At 35.0% G+C, this 17,005-nt stretch overlaps 4 protein-coding genes across 6 annotated transcripts; all 4 read right to left on the reverse strand.

Annotated features, from left to right (window-relative positions):
- Positions 1-145: 145 nt before the first annotated feature.
- Positions 146-1,015, reverse strand: LOC114716039 (casparian strip membrane protein 4). The gene is made up of 3 exons (XM_028900973.1): positions 759-1,015; positions 535-658; positions 146-361 (listed from the first exon to the last, which is right to left on the reverse strand). The coding sequence occupies exons 1-3, from the start codon at positions 1,013-1,015 to the stop codon at positions 146-148; spliced, it is 597 nt and encodes a 198-aa protein (XP_028756806.1).
- LOC114716029 (probable disease resistance protein At1g61300) lies at positions 368-5,957 on the reverse strand. Of its 3 annotated transcripts, none has more exons than XM_028900955.1 (3): positions 5,608-5,957; positions 2,904-5,348; positions 368-658 (listed from the first exon to the last, which is right to left on the reverse strand). In XM_028900955.1, exons 1-2 carry the CDS (start codon positions 5,845-5,847, stop codon positions 2,916-2,918), a joined length of 2,673 nt encoding a protein of 890 aa, XP_028756788.1. In that variant the 5' UTR covers positions 5,848-5,957; the 3' UTR covers positions 368-658; positions 2,904-2,915. The 3 variants fall into 3 exon arrangements, with proteins under 3 accessions (XP_028756788.1, XP_028756790.1, XP_028756789.1); XM_028900957.1 differs by lacking the exon at positions 368-658 and adding an exon at positions 976-999; XM_028900956.1 differs by lacking the exon at positions 368-658 and adding an exon at positions 1,021-1,331.
- Positions 5,958-9,850: 3,893 nt separating this feature from the next.
- Positions 9,851-10,967, reverse strand: LOC114716032 (NAC domain-containing protein 90-like). Its single transcript, XM_028900965.1, has 3 exons — positions 10,798-10,967; positions 10,410-10,699; positions 9,851-10,306 (listed from the first exon to the last, which is right to left on the reverse strand). The coding sequence occupies exons 1-3, from the start codon at positions 10,949-10,951 to the stop codon at positions 10,055-10,057; spliced, it is 696 nt and encodes a 231-aa protein (XP_028756798.1). The 5' UTR covers positions 10,952-10,967; the 3' UTR covers positions 9,851-10,054.
- A 4,289-nt stretch (positions 10,968-15,256) lies between these two features.
- On the reverse strand, positions 15,257-16,139 carry LOC114716036 (uncharacterized). Its single transcript, XM_028900968.1, has 2 exons — positions 15,950-16,139; positions 15,257-15,856 (listed from the first exon to the last, which is right to left on the reverse strand). The coding sequence occupies exons 1-2, from the start codon at positions 16,077-16,079 to the stop codon at positions 15,516-15,518; spliced, it is 471 nt and encodes a 156-aa protein (XP_028756801.1). The 5' UTR covers positions 16,080-16,139; the 3' UTR covers positions 15,257-15,515.
- Between the last annotated feature and the right edge of the window lie 866 nt (positions 16,140-17,005).

The following is a 17,005-nucleotide window of genomic DNA, read 5'->3' on the forward strand; positions in this document are numbered from 1 at the left end:
TTAATCATTGATTATAACCTCAAACATGCGCTGACACACACAAGAAAATCAGGCCTTAATTATAAAGTGAACAATCCACACTGAAATTACAAATGACAACACCATGATGACGAAGGTCCAATTACACAGAACGGGAATATAATTATCAGTATCTCTTGAGAGCCAAAGAGGAGACGAGGATGAGGCAGAGGAAGGAAAGGACGGCAATGAAAGAAACCACCACCGCCTGGCTCGCACCCGCGCAGAAGTCTGTGAATTGCGAACATACCTCCATCCAATTTGCATCTTGGCTCCCATTATGTATCAAGTATGTTATGGCCGCCGCCGACGAAGCACCCGCCGTCACCAACGCCATCATCACCTGCACCCACGCATTGCCTTTTCTTTTCAGTCATCACAGATATTGTTTACTGATGAGAGATATTGTCTCAAGTGCTGATAACTCTGGTGTATGAAATGTCAGCAACATGAGGTAATGGAGAGGATAGTAATGAGAAGAGAGCACCGTGCGTTGAACAAAATTATGGAGCTTACTGAGTCCAAGATTACAAGTAGAAGCCTGGGTGCTACGACGAGGGGTCGAACAATGCACACGATCGAGAATGCCAGGGAGAGTATAAGGTATCCAGCTGCTGCTGCATTTGCTACCACAAAAAACCTGCATTATGCATGGGATGATGAAATTGAAATATTCCCCAAGCCAAAGATGAAAATTGAAAGAAGTGGGTGGAGGATGAAAGAAAGATGCAAGTAACTACTGGAACATGCGAAACTGGTCCCACTGAGCGTGGAACTGGAGGAACTGAGTGAAAAATGGAAGAATCTGCTCGTTGGTCCCCATGAGGGCGGCGGCGCCCATGGAGGCTCCGATCGTGCCGAGTCTGAGGACGAAATCTCCGATGGCAAGGCCCTTTTTATATTTAGCTAACGGGAGAGGGACAGCTTCGGAACGAGGTGGAGACGCTGCAAATGAAACGGCCTTGCCTTTGGACTTGGATTCTGCAGAAGCTTCCATATCAGATATTTGCCCAGCTAGTCTTTTACTTTGAAGAATGGATATATATGGATATGGGGAAGCTTGATGATACAGACAGTGTCGAGGCTTTGTGCTTATATAGAGCCATAAAGAGTGTCATTTAGATAATGGGGTTGTTGGTTTCTCAAAGTGCTAAGAACTGAGGAGTTGTTCGAAAACTGATAACACCTGACCAGCTCCACCATGGCACTACTACGTCTTCAGATTCCTTGTACCAGCTGAACTTGTGATCTATGGATATGATTGTTTAGTTATGTCGTAGCCTACCTCATGCATCTTGGTCTTGTATTCATTACTGATCAATACGATCAAAGAGGCCGCCATCAGCTTCCAAATATGATCAGTTCATTTCGTTTCATTTAAACGGTTACCTTCATTTTTTCTCTTAACTTTATTTAATTACTTAATCCTTATTTAGCGTGATTTGAGGGATAAAAATAATATATCAAAGACGAAATAAATATCGAAAATTAAATCTTGAGATAGTAATAGTCAAATTAAGGAATAAAATGCGACCTGAAAAAAGTTTACATAATAAGATTGACAATGAAAACTGGATGCAATGAAAAAGTAAATTAAAGATTTAACAAAATATATTTAAATAACAACATAAATATTAAATTGAGGGATTAGACACATGTTTTAATTTTAATTCTAATTCTAGTTTTTAAAATTGATTTTTAATTTAATTATTTTTCAATCGTCCAAAAGAAATTGATAACATGCTTGATTAAAATGTTGAAACAACTCACAAAATTGAAACAGAATATGATTATTAATATTAATATTATTTTTTTAAAAACAAAGAAGCGATGCTAGTTAATGGGGTTGGTTCTGGTTTTTAAAAGGCACCAACGCAACCAATCTGAAACTTCAGAGAAAAGGTCATCCGTTGTTGATGAGAATAACTTGGAAAAAGTCAGGATGCATAAATCCCTCCAGAGGCTCACATTCATATGCAGACAATCAAATGAAGTAAACTATTGAATGGAAGTAAATAAGAAGGGAAGGAAACGGGTTGAAAATGGAATATTCATCACAAAAATACTTTTACTAGGATATGCTTGTGTGTATAATGGGATAACCAATAAAATCATGAACCACAGAAAAACAATATGGTGATTAGGGCTGAGCAATGGGCGGGGTGGGCTAACCCAAAGGTTAGCCCATAGCCCGCCCATTTATTCATAAATGGGCATGGGCTAACCCATAACCCGGTAGTAGCCCATTTAGCCCGTATTAAATGGGCTACGGGGCAGCCCGTTTGGGCTGACCGGGTTACGGGGTAACCCATTTATTTTTTTAATTTTTTTTCAGTATAGTTATTTTGTATATATAACCTTATGAAGTTGTCAATAAATTTTACATGCCAAATAGCAAATCAAATATGAAATAACATCAACCATATTCAATCACACAACCTCACTTAGATTCGCAAACAATTAAAGTCTGATAAAATCATAAAAGTAGTCACCAATCATAAAGTCTCATAAACTTTGAAAATTCCAACTTTTACCTAAAGGATAAAATAAAAGCTTAGACAAGCATGAATGTTTGATAAAAGATGAATGAGAAACAATATCATCAATTAAATGAAGAATAAAAATATTTTTAAAAACTTAAAACTTAAACGGGCGGGTATGGGCAGCCCAATACCTTGCCCATAGCCCAACCCGTTTAATGGGCTACCCCGCCCATTTAAGCCCGCCCGTTTATAATATCTTATTTGGGCTAATTGGGCGGGCTTAAATGGGCAAAAATTTCATGGGTCATGGGCGGGCTAGCGGGTAATGGGTTTGTTGCTCACCCCTAATGGTGATGTGTCTGAAAGCAGCATTAGTTAACATAGAAGTTAAAGATGAAATACCTTCGTCACCAGCTAGTCTTTAAATTTTGAACAGAATTGTCCCTTAATGGTTTGGTCATCCCACTCTAAATTGTCCCACCACAGTTTTTCTCCCCAGATTGCCCTTAACTTATTTCTTGCAGAGTTGGAATCTAAAGGAAGCTTCTTCAAGTTAGGACATTCCATTATATTTATGTACTGCAGCATAGGAAAAGGCAGGGCTTTCTTGTAGATACTCTTCAGCATGGGCAAATTTCTCAAGCTAATGTACCTGAGATTTGAGAATAGGTCATCCATATTTCTGTTGCCTTGGTCATCTTGAGCCTCTTTTATCACTTCTTCCATCAGGTTACAGTTTTCCACAATAAGATAATCGAGGACTAGGGCATACTTGAGCCATGTCAAATGAGTCATGTCATGACAATCCAAAATTGTGACCCAACGGAGCTTGCAAAAAGGGGATGAATGATTAACAGAGGACTCTGTCATATTGTCTTGTAATCCAACTAAAGTCATGCGCTCCAGATGTTGCATGCTAGTCACAGATGGTAATAATGGTGCGGTACTTGCAGCCATCTTGTATTGATAAAGTCCCATTAATCTCACACAAGGTTTCAATTTGGTTGAGCTAAGCAGTTTCTTGATACCTGTGGCAGTCTCCAAGGTGATGCTAAGATCCTCCAAAAATGGTAATAACTCTAGCTGCTCCAGAAATGATTTCTCCATATTATGGGTGAAGTCAATGGCGGCAAGGAAGGAGGACTTTATCTTTTCTTTGAATCTACTTTCAATAAATGAGAACACTCTTAATCCCTCAAGATTTGATATTACCTCCAAAGGAATGATTTCAAGACTGAAATGAACATACTCTAGGAGGAATACCCTCAAGCTCTTTAAATTTTTCATCTGAAGCGGTAATTTTTCTTTAATGTGCATTTCAGATAGCTCCAGATATTCCAAGTAAATTAGTTGACCTATTTCAGTCGGGATTGTCGAAATCATCTCCATCCTTAGACTTAAGACTTTCAAATTACTTAAGAACCGAACATTTGCAAAATCTATTTTGCTGTCATTGCCCCACACAATTAGGGTCAAAAGATTTGGACATTTTGGAACACACCAGTCATCCCTTTTCGTATACATCATTGAAATCCTTTCTATCATCAGTGATCTTTCAGGATTACCAATTTGTGAAGATGCTATTGCTTCACCTTGCACTAGAACTTTGTTTTTCTCTTGATCTTGGTTACGAGCTATCCACAGTGCCATGTCACGGACCACATCATGCATCTTAACCCAAAGAAATTCCTCTCCTTCCAATAAACATGCTAGCTTTAATCTTTCCACTATATCTTCCCCATGATTATAGGCATCGTGTATGCTACCATGCTCCTTGAGAAATCCTTCCCCAATCCAAAGGCGAATTAGACGAGGGACATAAACTGTTCGATCCTCCGGGAATAATGCACAATATAAGAAACACTTTTTGTCTATGTCAGTAGGAAGGCTATCATAGCTGAACTTGAGAGTGTTGAATACTACTTTCTCCATGCCAGAAACCCCTGAAGGGAAACTTTGCAGCTCCCTTATAGCATGTTTCCATGCCTGTGGACTTTTCCGGCCAGCCATAGCTCGTCCTACTGTTATCAGCGCAAGTGGTAATCCTTTGCATTCTTGCACAAGCTCTTGTGATAGCCCATTGATACTTGGATGTGAATTTAGAGTTTCTGCACCCACTTTCATAAAAAACAAATCCAATGCTTCTTTCTCTGTCAAACATTCCACTTTGAACTTCTTCGCTTGCATTTGGTCACATACATTTTCAAGACGAGTTGTGAACAAAATTTTTGATTGATTGACCTCTTTTGGTAGTGGAACTCCAATACTCTGTAAGTCTGGTTCCTCCCATATATCATCCAACAACAAAATGAACTTTTTCTGCTTCATGACCCTGTAGATTTCTATGGCTTTCTCATCTTTACTTTTGTTCTTCCATTTCATGTCATCTATCCCACACTTTTGTCGGATGTCTTCCATAATTTGATCAATATTACAGTCCTTAGAAACAACTAACCATATCGCTAGCGCAAAATCATGACTTCTATTCGCTAACTCATTATTGAGTTTCCTCATAAGGGTTGTCTTTCCTGAACCACCCATCCCATATAGACCAATCACACTCACATTTTCGTCTTCAATGCTATCCCAAACCTTCTTTAACATCGAATCCATGCCCACAGTGGTGGCGACCGGCATCTCATTCACAGGTTCACATGGCAGCTGATAAGCAATATTAGCATCATTATTGAATTTTTGTCCCCTAGCCGTCAATTCTCTGGCACGATCCAGTGTTTTAACAACCTCTTTTCCCGTGAAGTAGCTTGAGAAACAATTCTTTGGACAAAGCCTACCCAAACACTTGAACTGGATAACCTTAGCAGCTCGTTGCATAATATCCTCCGTTACCTGCAGAAACGTATAATAAGTGTTTCAGCCCAAGCTATCTTTATTTCATATAATATTGTTTGTTCGTTTATTTCATTGAAATGTCAGAACTTGAGAGTGTTCAATTCAATAGACTATTACGCATCAGAATTTCTCCATTTTATATCGTTAAGATATCAAATGAAATCCAAATCCATAAAATAAGCATTCGCTCCGTTAATATATGAGCAATTTCAACTTGACTTGAACATATAATATGGCTGATGTAGGTTAAGATTACTTGTTCTAAAGCGTTTACACTTTGCAGCCATCCATCGACTTCTCTGGTCCTTCGCATATGAGCCAAACTCTCAGCTTCTTGGATTCTTGCATTCACATCTTGGCTTAGGCTTCGGAGCTCTGCCCATTGGCCCCTCAGTGATCCCAGGTTGTCTTCCAAACAGCACATGAAAGCAGTATGTTTGGCAGTGCTTCTACACAAGCTCTTCGATGCATCCCAGATTACCGGAGCTGCTTCCATGCCTCCGATATTAGATCGAGATGCGATTCAACTTCTCGTTTTGGAAAAGGAGGAGTATGAAAATCACAAGCTTGCAGATCGGACACAAAGGAAAGTGTGATCAGATAAACCAATACTCAGTTGACCTGGGATTCACTCAATCATTTCTATGGCCTCGAATTTAACTGGCTATAATCAGCTTCACTTTCGTATCTTAGCTTTGATTTTTTTAATTTTTTAAGGATAAAATCTGTTATTTTAATCCTTTATATTATTTTTAAATCAAAATAATTCTCAAAAGAAATATGGCTTGTTTCCTTCAATTTTTGTTAGCTGTTGTCCAGATAGAATCTCCTGACACCAAGTATGTACGTAGCTTTGAACTTGAAACTATCATGTTAAAAAAAATAATAATAATAAAACTTGAATCACATGATGCGAGAATGCTAAATGTGTCCGTGCTTAGATAATTTAAAAAGTGTTTTTAAAAAATCACTTTTATGTAAATTAAAGTAAATTCCTTTACATATTTATTTTGTATATTATAAAAGTAACTCATTCGCATATTTATTTCGTATATCATAAAAATCTTTTTATAATTATAATTTTGATTAAGGGAAAATTGCAAATAAAGACCCCTCAATATATAAAATAGCAATCAGGGACCCTGAATTTGAAAAATTGCTCACAAGGACCCGGTCCCAATTTGTAATTATGAAATCATGGTCAAATTACCAAAATACCCCTCTTTAATTTTTTTTTTCAAAAAAAAACACCACTGCCTCGCCGGAATCCGACCGCCGACCGCCGGAGCTCCGCCACCTCGGCCACCGACCACCGGAGCTCTGGCGCCGGCGGCCTTCCTTTATTTTTTTTTTGAAACTGTTTTTCGTTTTAAATTGGGGGGAAGTGAGGTTGGGGGGATTTGATCCCCAACCTCATGCTTCCCAAAATTAGGAATGACCATTGAGCCAACAAATTTTTGCTAACATTATAATACAAAAAAAAATATAAGTTAACTCATTTACTCTTGTTCCAGGTGATAACAAGAATACATTTGAAAATAACAAGTTCTGATTATAAAATAACAAGTCTGGGATTAAAATTTAACAACACGTTTTTTTTTTATAACAACACACTCTGTTGCAGGTGATAACAACAATACATTTGAAAATAACAAGTTCTGATTATAAAATAACAAGTCTGGGATTAAAATTTAACAACACGTTTTTTTTATAACAACACACTCTGTTTCAGGTGATAACAACAATACATTTGGAAATAACAAGTTCTGATTATAAAATAACAAGTCTGGGATTAAAATTTAACAACACGTTTTTTTTTATAACAACACACTCTGTTGCAGGTGATAACAACAATACATTTGAAAATAACAAGTTCTGATTATAAAATAACAAGTCTGGGATTAAAATTTAACAACACGTTTTTTTTATAACAACACACTCTTTTTCAGATGATAACAACAATACATTTGAAAATAACAGGTTCTGATTATAAAATAACAAGTCTAGAATTAAAATTTAAGAGCACCTTTTTTTATATAACAACACATTTTATTCTAAGTGATAACAACAATACATTTGAAAATAACAAGTTCTGATTATAAAATAAGAAATCTAAAATTAAAATTTAACAACACATTTTTTTATAACAATTAATTATTTTATACATTTGAAAAATAAATTATTTATAACTTATAAAAAGTATTTTAAATCTATTTAATTTGCTAAAAAAATAATTTTTATCTCCAATTTATAATCAAAACTTGAAGTGTAATTTATTATAGATTAAAAATATTTTTTTATTGTTCATATTTATAAATAAAATTTAGGGAAAATGACAACACACTTTTTAAATTTTTTTAAAAATTTTTTTAATCTATATATCTACACAACTCATTATAATATTTTTATATTATTTCATTCTTTAAATATTAAAATTTATTATTAAGTATTTAAATATTATAGTATAATTTATTATTTCATTCTTTAAATATTAAAAATAGTTTTTATATTTAAAGAAAAAAATAGTATTTTTAATTATAAATTAGAGATAAATTTCATTTATAAATTTAAGTAATCAAAAGGTATTTTTAATCTGCAATAAATTGTACTATTTATAATTTATAAGAAGTAGTTTGATTTATAATGAGTTGTATAGATATATAGATTAAAAATTTAAAAAAATTAAAAAAGTGTGTTGTCATTTTCCCTAAATTTTATTTATAAATTTGAACAATAAAAAATTATTTTTAATCTATAATAAATTACACTTCAAGTTTTGATTATAAATTGGAGATAAAAATTATTTTTTTAGCAAATTAAATAGATTTAAAATACTTTTTATAAGTTATAAATAATTTATTTTTCAAAAGTATAAAATAATTAATTGTTATAAAAAAATGTGTTGTTAAATTTTAATTTTAGATTTCTTATTTTATAATCAGAATTTGTTATTTTCAAATGTATTGTTGTTATCACTTGGAATAAAATGTGTTGTTATATAAAAAAAAAGGTGCTCTTAAATTTTAATTCCAGATTTGTTATTTTATAATCAGAACTTGTTATTTCCAAATGTATTGTTGTTATCACCTGAAAAAGAGTGTGTTGTTATAAAAAAAACGTGTTGTTAAATTTTAATCCCAGACTTGTTATTTTATAATCAGAACTTGTTATTTTCAAATGTATTGTTGTTATCACCTGCAACAGAGTGTGTTGTTATTAAAAAAACGTGTTGTTAAATTTTAATCCCAGACTTGTTATTTTATAATCAGAACTTGTTATTTCCAAATGTATTGTTGTTATCACCTGAAACAGAGTGTGTTGTTATAAAAAAAAACGTGTTGTTAAATTTTAATCCCAGACTTGTTATTTTATAATCAGAACTTGTTATTTTCAAATGTATTGTTGTTATCACCTGCAACAGAGTGTGTTGTTATAAAAAAAAACGTATTGTTAAATTTTAATCCCAGACTTGTTATTTTATAATCAGAACTTGTTATTTTCAAATGTATTCTTGTTATCAACTGGAATAAGAGTAAATGAGTTAACTTATATTTTTTTTTGTATTATAATGTTAGCAAAAATTTGTTGGCTCAATGGTCATTCCTAATTTTAGGAAGCATGAGGTTGAGGGATCAAATCCCCCCCCAACCTCACTTCCCCCCAATTTTTAAAAAAAAAACAGTTAAAAAAAAAACATAAAGGAAGGCTGCCGGAATCCGGCCGCCGGCGCCGGAGCTCTGGTGGCCGGCGGCCGAGGTGGCGGAGCTCCGGCGGCCGGCGGCCGGCGAGACATTGGTGTTTTTTTTTGGGAAAAAAAAATTAAAGAGGGGTATTTTGGTAATTTGACCATGATTTCATAATTGCAAATTGGAACCGGGTTCTTGTGAGCAATTTTTCAAATTCAGGGTCCCTGATTGCTATTTTATATATTGAGGGGCCTTTATTTGCAATTTTTCCTTTTGATTATGTCTAAAAACTTCCAAAATTTATTTGGAATGGTAACGTATTGTCGTAGCAAGCTAGTTTCCAAGTATGGCGCAACTAGGAGCTTCGGGTCCAGCAAAGAGTTCATATCAGCAAGATATAAATTTTAGCTTTAAAACTGAGACTTTATCCAAACACATTAGCTATCGTTGTCACTGAGTCACTAGCCATCGATATAGCCTTCTTGGTCTTCCACTAAAATAGCAAAATGCAGAAATAAATTATGATAAAATATTAAACTAATACCCAGAGATCAAAAGTGATTTGTTCTTTATTATTTTAGGGACGTCTGTGAACTCCCCTCATTTTAATTTAATAAATTTTTTTGGTTAAGCATAATTATTTAGGAAATCTCATGGGTATATATGCAATCCGTTAATTGAGATTGATCGGTTGAAAGAGTAGAAAGAAACTGAGACAATTCAAATTGAATAACAAGGCATCTTTGATCAAATTGTAACTAAATAACAAGCATCAGTGCAGATCGCAATAATACTTGCCTAATTCAGAAGAGAAATGGTTTCGGTTCTTTATAAAGTCATGAACAAATACAATGAATTAACGCATCTCTGTCTTCCAGCACCCATCAAGTGAAGAAATCAGAACCATACAGCTGCTTCAAACGCTTACCCAGACCAGAGAGGCTAGACGACGACCAGAGGTCAAAGCCTTATGAACAAGAAGTTCAAAAAGCAGATGTCAACAAGATATAGTATAATTCAAGGAATCGAGTCATAATTAACAGAAGCATCGCAAGTAAAGTGTCCCCAGTCCCACAGAGATTCTTCTTCCTCGTTATTTACATTCGGGTTTGCATCAGGGAGTGGATGGGAGGTTCCACGCGAGCTTGATTCATCCACCCTTATATCCTGATCCTGCCCACATGTTGAACAAGCTAAAGGGCGACGATCAAATGCTCGAAAGCTTCCCGATACCACGTAAACTCGGCACAAGCTGAATTCGTGCCTCAACTAAGTAAACGGAAAGGGAAAAAAGGAAAATAAATAAATGCTAGGCCTGCGATAGTGAAGGAGCATGATGAGAAAGATTGAAAGGTTGGGTCTTTGATTGTACCTTAGGAGTAGGAACAGAGGATTGGTGAGAGAATTCAATAGCTCTGTATTCGTTCATCTTCCACTTGGTTTTCCTTCCGGAAGGAGCTTTGCCTCTGTAATAAACCATGGTTTTCTTCAACCCAATGACTTTGTTATCAGAAGAGTAAACGTACCCTGGAGAACCTGTGGCTTTCCAATACCCACAAGCCGTGGTCCTGTTGGGTCTGCCTCCTCTGGCTTCCCTCTCCTGTCTCGGCGAGAAGAAGAACCATTGCTCTGTGTCTGCACGACATCTCTCTCCCGCAAGCTCTGCAACACATTACACCAAACCAAAACAAACCAATTTAGCCAACCGCCAAGTGATAATATACGATGAGAAGTCGAAGAATTTAAGAGTAGAAAAGTACTGGGAAGCTGGGAGGGCTCGAAGTCATAAATGCCAATGTCAGGGATGACTCTGCTGAGGTGGTCGCTTCCCCCCTGAAGCTTGTTATGGAGGTAGAAAGCCACTAGTTCTTCCTCTGTTGGGTAGAAGCGAAAACCAGGAGGCTGATTTTCCATTGATATTGTGTAGTGTGGGCATTGACAATGAGCAGAGAGGAGAGGCCACAGGTAAATAAAGGGAATGGGCTCTGAGCTGTGGCTGGAAGATATTGGCAAGAGGAAAATGAGAAGGAAGAAATGGCGAGTTTGGATTGGTGGGAAACTTCCACGCGGTTAGGGGGGCAAGAAAGCGTCTTCATGCCCTTCATTCATTTGTCTTTATTATGATTATCCCCACAAAATCTCGCCTTTGAATCAGTCCTCCTCTCTTTAATTTAATCTTAGGGGCTTGTGCGTTTCTATGCCCTGCACCTTTTTAATTAAATAATCTGCTTGTGTTTTGATATCGTACTCCACTATTCATATTGATATATATTTTAAACATGATGATAACGTCAAGTACTTGAAAGGAGAAGGAAAAAGGGGCAGAAGATGAATTATATAACATTAGACTTCTCAGGTCAATCGGCTTGACAATTGATATTTAACTTCTTTCTCTGGGATGATCATGAAAATGTACGGTCATATTCAGCGGAACAAATGTTTGAAATGGTGGTTTTATGTTATGGTAAAAATCCAAATAGGTAAGAAAATATTTCTGCTGACCATCAATTAAATTCATCAGAGGCTGCATGGTGTCAATTTACTGGGGGTCGGTCGACTGATGGGATATTTTCGAATCATAAAATTGCCTGTCTTGGGCCAAGTTTAGGACTTGAATGGTCATACATGCGCATAGACTTTCGTCCCAACAAAAACAAGGTCATATTCACGCCAACTAAGCTGAGGTGAAGTTTTTTTTTTTTTTTTTTGATAGTAAAGCTGAGGTGAAGTTTAAAATTGATAGAAGGTAGAAAAGTTCCAAGATATCTAATAAAGAGATTTTTTGGGCAATTCTGCCAATTAAAAATGAAAAGAAAGCAGCTTTATCTAATTATGGTGTGAAATGTGAACTGATTAAGTAAGTCAAAGGAAAAAAAACGGGTACTTGAATTAAAAAAAGGTCATGTTTGTCTTGAAAAGTTTACTAATTTTGATTAATTTAACAGTCAATTTCATTTTGCGCCATGATATCTCTCGCCATACGTGCTATATTGGGTGATTGATTTATTTTTCCTTTTTAAATTTTTTGGGCCATAGATTGACGATTAACTTTGACAAATTCTTTAGTGGACCCTAAGATTATTTCCAATGAATGCTGATTTAATCAATTTTATAGGGGATGACCAATTGAGGAAGGCAAAATGACCCATTAGTCAAAGCATGCCCAAAATCGTACCGACCGGACCAGACTTCGTCCTTCCTTTCCAAATATATGCGAGTGTGTGACAACCATAAGCTTTATTGCAGATTCATAATTAAGTTTTAATACTCATGAAAAAATTGTAGCATTCTATGATCAATAATCAATCATTATGAAGTTTTAAATGAAACGAGTGGTTTATGAACATTAAAAGCTCTGTGTTTATAGAATTATACAAGCCAATATTCTAAGATACCATTTATGCTTTGCTATTTCAATTTTAAAAGACATTCCTTACATTCTAAACTAAAAACTAGTTAGAGAATTTGTTTTAACTATAAATATAAAATTTTAATCCATTTCATATAGTATGTTTATCGGTTTTTTTAAAACTAAATTGCATACCTTATAAACTGATACTTGAAACTAAATTATATTTTGCGAAGACCATGCCAATTTTCTTAAATTTAAATAATTTATTTAAATTTAATATATCGAAATTAATTAAGACCGAAAAAGTAACAAAGACTTGATTTACACGATGGTCTCCCCCGCCCCAAACATAAAGATAAGATATTTGGGAGGTAATTTGACATTTTAGAGATGGTATTGGAAGCGTACGTTCATTGTATCTTGAAATATGAGCCGGTAATCAAGTGAGAGAGTTGAGAGCTATGGCACAAAATTCAACTGCTTTCATAATGCACCTCCCAAGTTATTGAATACCCAAAAGACTCTTCCTTCTTTCTTTTTTTTCCCTGGTGCATCCACTTTCCTCCTCCTCTCCTCCAAATCCACTGCTAATCTCCATATGACACGTTTATGACGTAAAATTAGCTTCTTTTTTATATTAGTAGTACTTCAGATGGTGAAATCTCCATCCAAATCAAAGACAGAAAATGCCCCCCTGTGGCTTTTGCTGGCCCCTGCATTGACTGGTAAAGTCACAAAATTTGCAAAAAGGGTCAAATCTCAATCTTCACACGCGCACTCTGTCAGATGCCATCTACTTGACGTAACAGAACGGCATATTGTTAATTTTATAATTGCAAACTAAAATAATAAATTGATCTAAAAGGTTTAAAAAGCGTTTAGAACCATCAAAAAATACTTTTTGAAAATACTTTTCTGAGATAAACTCCTCCACATATTTATTTTGTATATCGTAAAAACACTTTTAAAATCATAATTTTGATTCTATCTAAACACCTACAATGATCTGCAAATCTGTCCCTCCTTATAGGTGTGACATGAGAATGGGCCGGTTGTACAGCAGGGTGGCATGCAGTGCCTATTTAGGATCATGGTGAAAATTTCCTATAAGTACATTTTATGTAAGCTGAGATAAAATTTCTTTCACATACTTACCTTGTATTTTGTAAATCATTATTAATTCTAAACGAGTCAATAATCTTTCTCAAAATTAGCAGCTTGGGATGGTTAATAAACAAACTGCCAATGTTAAGACAAGGTTACAGGTTTGAGTCTTGTCTAAGGTGGTCATAGATTCAATTTTTGCCTACAAAGTCATGTCAAGTAGCTTTGAGCTAGGTGGTTATTTCTGATAAAAAAGGCAATGTCCAGACCAGGTATGAATGAATTAGCTAAGGTGAAATGTGACTGTCAAATATCAGTTGTTTTCAGCACTTAAAATTTTCATCAGTTTGCCTTCATCTCTCCTTTACTCCACTAATGAACAAATGCAATCTTTATGAAATTGTTCCTACTTTTTACTTTGACTGCTATGAGAAGCTTATCTTCAAACAAATTGCACTTGACAGCGTAAGTATTGGAGTGGCTGTTCTTTTTGGTTTTCTAAGTTTGAAAAAAGAAACAAAAGAAAGAAATTGAAGTATGTTTCAGTTAAGGAAACTGGGAAATTGATACATAAAAGTGGGGGGCAAATTGATTCTTGCAGTTAGCAAATGCATTTTAAAAGCTGTCCTTATTTTTATTTTATACTTGCAGATATTTATAGTGTGACAGCACTTGTGATTGTTTACAAAAACAGAATTCACTGACAGTATTTCTTTTCATTCGCTAGCGGTATTTATGAATGTCACTAAAGTATGGCTTAGTAGCAGTTTTATTTTCCCTCTTACTTCACAGCATCACTTATAGTTGCAATAATAATAAAGGAAAATAACAATAAAAAAAATGTCTCTTAGGCTTACTTCAGGTAAAGTATAAAGAGACACAGTCACGGATATCAAATATGGGGCCTGCCATTTCCTTTTCATTTCTTGACGCCTTACATGAAGTTTACTTTAGAGATTCAAATCTAAAATAAGGTAGTAAATATAATGTTTAATTACCAAAAACAAACGTGAAGATTCAAATCTGCTGGATCGCTCACCCCAATAAGGATATAGCAGAGCTCTTGGTTATAACAGTGGCAACTGAGAACGTTATACCAGCAGTTTTTAGTACTTTTACTAGCAGTTTTGACTGCTTCTAGATACTCATTTTCCTGTAATGTTATACTTCCTCTTATCATTAATATTGCTATAAACACTAGTTAACTAATTTGAGTAGATTAAGAAAATTTGTTAAGATAGTTATTTATAATAAATAAGTATTGTTTTTCTTAAAATATCATTGCCAACTATATGTATTGGCTAAAACTATTATTTGATAAAACTTTTAACATCTGTAATTACTATAATGTTTACGAAAAAAATAGATAAACATAAAAGACAAAATAAATTGAGATCCTAACCAAATTGAATGTCAAGCTAATTGTTATATTAAGTAATGAAATTAGTATTACACAACAACTCTCACAAGCAATTTGAGAATCCTGTCTTTTTCAACTTCTTTATTGTCTCATCACATTTCAACCACATGTTAGGTTTCGTTTTCCTGGGTCCTATTGCTTTCCATCGCTTGTTTTATGCAGGCCACCTTCTAGTCATTAATTAGAAGTTGCATCCTTCGTTTCATTTTCTTCAGTATCCTCTGTACATGCACATGATCTAACGTTTATCCGATTTCATGAAATAAATGTTCGCTAGCAACATTTCTAATAGTTTTAAACCAACAAAGAATCATAAACCCAACAAATCTGAGCAAGAGAAAAGTATAATCTGAAACTGGTGCTTTATGAACCAGGACTATCATTAACATGAGACACAAATACATAGACAAGGCAGAACACATCATATACATGCCTGCTTTCAAACATAGAAAAAGTAACTTCCTTCTTCACAAGCTTACTTAACAAGAGTAAAGCATAAACACAGATCTTACCACACTGCCACATTTACTCATGTCGCATATACATATAGGTGTGCTTTTGATAATATTACACAAGAGCTTTAACGTTAAAGGAATACATAATCAGGGTATTCCAATGATGGGGAAGAAAGGGATATAGTAGCTAGAGGGTGCCAAACCCCACTCAGGAGGCAGAGGAAGATCGACAGTTTTGGACGAGCCTAGCTCAGACTTTGTGCTGAAGCTCAGAGGAGTAGATATGGTGAACGTGTTGGGCTCTCTAGCCTTCACAATTCGAGAGAACATGTTCTTCCTTGAAGCATAAAGCTGCTCTGGTCCTCCCACAAGTTGTGCAAGACACTTCCCTGAGTCTTTAGGAAGTTTAAGGTTGAAGGAGCCATCATGTTCTGCAGTTGCCACTCCCAACTTATTCACTTTATCACACTTTACTGAAACCCTAATCCCTGAAAAGTTGAAACCACATGGCATAAGAATAGAGTGAAAGCTAGTGAGTCACTAATGGATGAATTAGTACGTTAGAAGATTATGAGACAAACCAGAGAAGTCGAAATTGTTGGGGCAGTCAAGGCAAGAGACTTTAGCTTTTACTTCTTTGCATGTGGAGGGGTCAATTGTGGCTAGGGCTAATGCAAAAAGTAGAGCTGTGATAAGCTGAGGAAACGCCATGAGACTAGCTTCTGCAGAAAGAAGCAACAAGAAATGGCTGACAGAAGAGTTCCAAGTTTGAAGTCTGTAGAGAAGGAGGACAAGCTTGCAGCTTATAATGTGAGCGTAATAAATGATGGGGCCTAAAGCTGACATTAGTAGTTGGTCTTCATAGATTGCAATTAAGTACTGCTCAGCGAAACTTGTCAAATGTCAGAAATATATGAAAATTTTTTATACTGTAATTTCATCTTTTATGTGGACATAAAACACGCTCAGTGAGAAACTCAATCACACATTTTATCATCATGTTACAATAACGTGTAAAGAAGATGTTATCAGTGCACAAAAAACAAATATCTAATTTATTCACAGATCAGCAGCTTTGACGTGAATCCTTGAGCACGTCGGCCTTGCTTTTTCTGATTAGAGTTCGAAACTGAAGCATGCCAAAGTCCACAGCAAGAGGAAGATCATTAGAAAGTTTTTGGTTAAAAAATTCAAAAGTGAAGACTAGAGTTGAAAAGAAAGCATGAAACAGGTACCAGGAAAGTGTGCAGAATATAATAGGATCTTTAATATAAGATCTTTTTAATTAATTTGATTAGATTAAGAAAATTAGGTAAGTTAGTTAATTATAACAAATATGACATGTTTTTCCTAAAATATCATAATCATTATTATTAATATCCTTCCTCCTTCACTTATTTGATCATGATTAAGAGAGTATCTAAAGAGATAATTTAAAAAAATTGATAAATATAAGAAATAGATTTTATATTTAGAATCAAAATTAACTTAATAATTAGATCCTATGTTAAAAACCGGAAGAGTATATAGATTTTTGGTGCTGTGCCGAGAAGCTGGAAATTCTCATCTCAAACAAGTCATGGGTCGTAAGAGGAGCCAGATTTTTAGTTCAGTGATCGTCCTTGTGGAGTTTTTGG

The sequence above is a fragment of the Neltuma alba genome, unplaced genomic scaffold (genome assembly GCF_004799145.2).
Source record: "Neltuma alba isolate B1F8T4 unplaced genomic scaffold, ASM479914v2 tig00011641_pilon, whole genome shotgun sequence".
NCBI classification, from domain to species: domain Eukaryota; kingdom Viridiplantae; phylum Streptophyta; class Magnoliopsida; order Fabales; family Fabaceae; genus Neltuma; species Neltuma alba.

What these genes read in the sequence shown, in the direction of transcription:
- LOC114716039 (XM_028900973.1), bottom strand. Translation starts at nt 1,015, where the DNA reads ATGGAAGCTTCTGCAGAATCCAAGTCCAAAGGCAAGGCCGTTTCATTT. An exon ending in GACCAGTTTCGCATGTTCCA is followed by an intron (nt 659 to 758) that starts GTAGTTACTTGC and finishes TGCATAATGCAG; the next exon opens with GTTTTTTGTGGTAGCAAATG. An exon ending in TACTTGTAATCTTGGACTCA is followed by an intron (nt 362 to 534) that starts GTAAGCTCCATA and finishes GCGTGGGTGCAG; the next exon opens with GTGATGATGGCGTTGGTGAC.
- LOC114716029 (XM_028900955.1), bottom strand. Translation starts at nt 5,847, where the DNA reads ATGGAAGCAGCTCCGGTAATCTGGGATGCATCGAAGAGCTTGTGTAGA. An exon ending in GTGTAAACGCTTTAGAACAA is followed by an intron (nt 5,349 to 5,607) that starts GTAATCTTAACC and finishes ACGTTTCTGCAG; the next exon opens with GTAACGGAGGATATTATGCA.
- LOC114716032 (XM_028900965.1), bottom strand. Translation starts at nt 10,951, where the DNA reads ATGGAAAATCAGCCTCCTGGTTTTCGCTTCTACCCAACAGAGGAAGAA. An exon ending in CGAGCCCTCCCAGCTTCCCA is followed by an intron (nt 10,700 to 10,797) that starts GTACTTTTCTAC and finishes AATGTGTTGCAG; the next exon opens with AGCTTGCGGGAGAGAGATGT. An exon ending in CCTCTGTTCCTACTCCTAAG is followed by an intron (nt 10,307 to 10,409) that starts GTACAATCAAAG and finishes CCGTTTACTTAG; the next exon opens with TTGAGGCACGAATTCAGCTT.
- LOC114716036 (XM_028900968.1), bottom strand. Translation starts at nt 16,079, where the DNA reads ATGGCGTTTCCTCAGCTTATCACAGCTCTACTTTTTGCATTAGCCCTA. An exon ending in CAACAATTTCGACTTCTCTG is followed by an intron (nt 15,857 to 15,949) that starts GTTTGTCTCATA and finishes TCAACTTTTCAG; the next exon opens with GGATTAGGGTTTCAGTAAAG.